Source organism: Triticum dicoccoides, chromosome 4B (assembly GCF_002162155.2).
Source record: "Triticum dicoccoides isolate Atlit2015 ecotype Zavitan chromosome 4B, WEW_v2.0, whole genome shotgun sequence".
NCBI lineage: Eukaryota > Viridiplantae > Streptophyta > Magnoliopsida > Poales > Poaceae > Triticum > Triticum dicoccoides.
This window is the reverse complement of record NC_041387.1, coordinates 492,499,379-492,503,087: the sequence shown is the minus strand read 5'-3', so window position 1 is coordinate 492,503,087 and position 3,709 is coordinate 492,499,379. Positions and strand designations below refer to the sequence as shown.

Below are 3,709 nucleotides of genomic sequence, written 5' to 3'. Positions count from 1 at the left end.
GATTTGCATGTAATTGTTCATGTTATACTCAGCGTTCAATCGGGAAAACTCTTAACATCTCTAGACATGTAAAAAGCAATTATATCCCATGTCGATGGTTTCGTCTTCCCTCTCATATGCACACTTTTACGCACACACACACCCCCATCACCCCTACATGGACGCAAACACGCACCAAAAGAAAATGGAAAATAACGAGCAAGCTGAAGAGAGCTCCTGCTCGACGCTCATGAGCGTCAAAATGAAGACCTTTCGTTGAAGGATTCATGGAAACGGGCCGGCCCATTACCAGGCTACAAGTGAACGTAATAAAAAATGTCACGAAAAATTGCAGGGATAGATAGATTCAAACCCGCAACCTAATGCTAGATAGCCACATCGCCAACCGCTGCAGCTAGCGACTAAGTTTGTCTTAAATTACATGGCTAAACTAAAAGTATTATGTACACAGCAGGCCCATTTTTTAATCTTCCTTAAAACTGAATAATGTTTGCTTGAAAAAATTCATTTAAACCTGTTTTTTTAAAGCGTGAACAATTATTGAAAACATGAATACAATTTTGAAAGCCCACACATTTATTGATTTTTTTATATATACGATGAACAAGTTTCAAATATACATTGATCATTTTGTAATATATGCTGAACAAATTTCAACTACAAAGTGAACATTTTTGTGATATATGCTGAACAATACTTAAAATACGACATTTTGGTGATATATGATGAAATTTTAAATATACATTGAACATTTTTGTAATATATGCTGGGCAATTTTTAACTACGCATTGAACAATTTTGTGATATATGTTGAACAAACATTTAAACACACATTGATCATTTTGTGATATACACCGAACAATTTAAATTGTGACCAAATTTTAAAAAGAGAAAAATTTGGAAACCGTGAATAATTTTTGAAATCATGAATAGTTTTCACTGTTACATTCCTCACGCCGAGATCTTTAAAATTAGATCTCATATTGATAGATTTCTATGATTTATTTTTAGAAAATATGTGCTCCATAACTGTTTCGAAACCATACTAATCCCTGCTTGAAAACTTTACTCATTGGAACAAAACTAGCATGGGCACAACGTTTCATAAGCCGAACAGGGCACAATACTAAATCCTGCAGCTGAACTGTAATGTTTGCTATGCATGGACGGTTCTAACCGTGGCATCATGCAAACATCGGGTCAAGTCATCATGTGCATAGCAGTGCTCATTGGAACGAAACTACTATTGGCACGACGTTTCGTAAATCGACTGGCGCACGATTCTTGCGGCTGGGCTGTATTTTTTTGCTATGCTTGGACAGTTCTAACTGTGGCATCGTGCAAACATCGGCTACAAGTCATCGCGTGCATAGCAGTACTTTAAGAGCAAGTACAATATGATGATGTATATTTTTGCTTAGCTGAAAGAGAAAAAATAGGAGAGAAGAGAAGCGGGTTGATAGCCCCGCTGCAACACGTGCTCAAAGAAGATGTGCCACAAGATGTGCCACAAGATGTGACATGGCTATTAAGTCCGCCGTCACGCACGTCCGACGCCTAGCTGTTCACCTGGTTTTCATTAATTCAAGTCCCGAGAAGAAGTCCCCTCAAAAAAAGAAAAAAAAGGTCCAGAGAAGAAGGTGAACTCGACGGAGAGGAAACGGACGACAATATGGACAGCACGGATTGCACAGCCCCCTGTACACTACAGATCCTGAAGGCAAAAACTTCGGTTTCATGTAAATTTCATCAGGAATTCCGGATGATGTTAATACGTGGTTGATCATCAATCCTCTAATTCTGAAGGGAAAGAGATCGCTCGAACTCGGCGTCCATGAGGACCCCCGCCATGACATGGACCACGGTCTCGTCCCTGACGATATCGACGCACTCCGACCGCACGCCGTTGACGACGAGAGCCCCGTCCACGTCCCTCCACGCGTGCACCTTCAGTCCGGACACGGAGTCCAGGTCCAGCAGCCGCGCCGTCCCGCGCAGAGCCACGTCCCCGGAGCGCAGGCGCAGAGGCACGGCGGAGAAGCCGAGCACGCGAGAGATGACGGCGTAGGTGTCGTCGCTGGCCTTCAGCCCCGCGGCGCTGTCGTTGTGCCGCAGCCTGAGGACGCGGCGGAACGACTCCGGCGAGGGCACGAAGGCGGTGAAGGCGAGGTCCCTCGGGAGCATGGACACCATCATGTCGCCGAACTCCCCCAGGCTCGCGCTCATCGCGCCGCAATGAGCGGGAGGACTACGCGCGGTCCTGGATGTTGTGTCGATGTCGTGGCGCCGGCGGGGCGGTGGCGAGGAGGCGGCGGGAAGGGAGGAGAGCAGGAGGAGGATGCAGAGTAGGGTGACCGCGAAGGCGGCGGCGAGGCCGGCAAGGAGAGTGCGTTGCTGCGAGAGCGCCCGTGGCCTGAGAGGGATGAGCATCCTGCTCCTCCCTGCCGCCATCATGCCACTCATCTGCTGTGCTGTCTGATGAGTGGGGGGGTTGCATTGGGGGCTGCAAGCCGACATTGCGTTGCGTAGTGTAATTAGCCAGTGGTGCAGTGCAAGGTCAGGGGGTGGAGGACGACGTACAAGGGCGTTGGGGTGGGCGCTGCGCGGCCGTACATCACGGATCTGGCCAGCCCCCGACGCAACGCTGGAAACTGAGCGCGGTAACGTAAACCTTGCTGCAAACTTTAGACCAGGAGAAGAAACGTGAAATGTTGGGCAGGTCAGGCGAGACCATGCGCGGGCGAGGGTTTTTTTCGAGTTTTTTTTCCGAACATTTGTTTTACTTAGAGTTTTTCTTTAAGACTCATACATACACACATACACTCAGCTCTAATCGTTCTTTCTTCCTAGCGAAGAAAGAGGCGATCTCGCCTGTGCCGCTGCGAGGGAGTTCCTCCGCGGCCGTCCTTTGGTGGCTCCCCTCCGCCGACAACCTCGGTCGTTGGTGGTGAGGGGGTCGCCGGATCCACACGTGTGGATAGTTTTAGATCAAAGTAGCTTAGTTTTTTAGGTTGTTCATCGTCTTAGCTTTGGCGACGGTGATGGTGGTGCTGAAAAAAATTTCTTCGGATCCTACTCCAATGAGTCGATTGGTCCTATGGTTGAGGATGAATCTGGAATCCAGTATGTTCAAGTAAGGATGGTGTGGCGGCGGCGACATCCTTGTGGTGGACCTGTGTCCTCGGGCACCGCCGTTGCGACGGTGTCCACTCCAGTGTTGGCACGGAGCTTGGGAGGTAGTTCAGGAGCGGATGCAGATTGTGGTCTGCATCGGTGGCATCTGGAAGATGATGGATCGTGTGTTGGGTTCGTGGTATGTGGATGACAGGTATGGTTTTCGCCTCCGACGTCTTAGTCATGTGGGGGTACCAGATCTGGAGTTCGATGGCGTGTCCGGGTGTTGCCCCGTCTAATTCGTTCAACGATAATGGTTCCGCCTTTGGCGAGCCACCTTGGAGGTCCGCAAAGTTGTTTATCAGTGATGGAGTCGCGTCGAGCTCGGGTGTGGAGGTGATCCGTCATTATTCCCTTTGGTGGCGGTTGCGGTGGTGTCAGAGGCAGGTGACAGGCGTTGGTGTCAAGCTTAGAGGTCTCTTCGGTCTTGTTTGTAATTTTACTTCTTGGTTGTTGTTCCTTTGTGCAAAGGCTAGCATTCTGTTATTTGTTCAGTTTGCCAGATCGACATGTACATGGCTTGTATTATGATCCT

The 3,709-nt window shown here is 48.5% G+C and overlaps 1 protein-coding gene across 1 annotated transcript; it reads right to left on the bottom strand.

Moving 5' to 3' along the window:
* Window positions 1-1,539: 1,539 nt before the first annotated feature.
* LOC119292757 lies at window positions 1,540-2,451 on the bottom strand. Its single transcript, XM_037571474.1, has one exon. It carries the CDS (start codon window positions 2,449-2,451, stop codon window positions 1,795-1,797), a length of 657 nt encoding a protein of 218 aa, XP_037427371.1. The 3' UTR covers window positions 1,540-1,794.
* Between the last annotated feature and the right edge of the window lie 1,258 nt (window positions 2,452-3,709).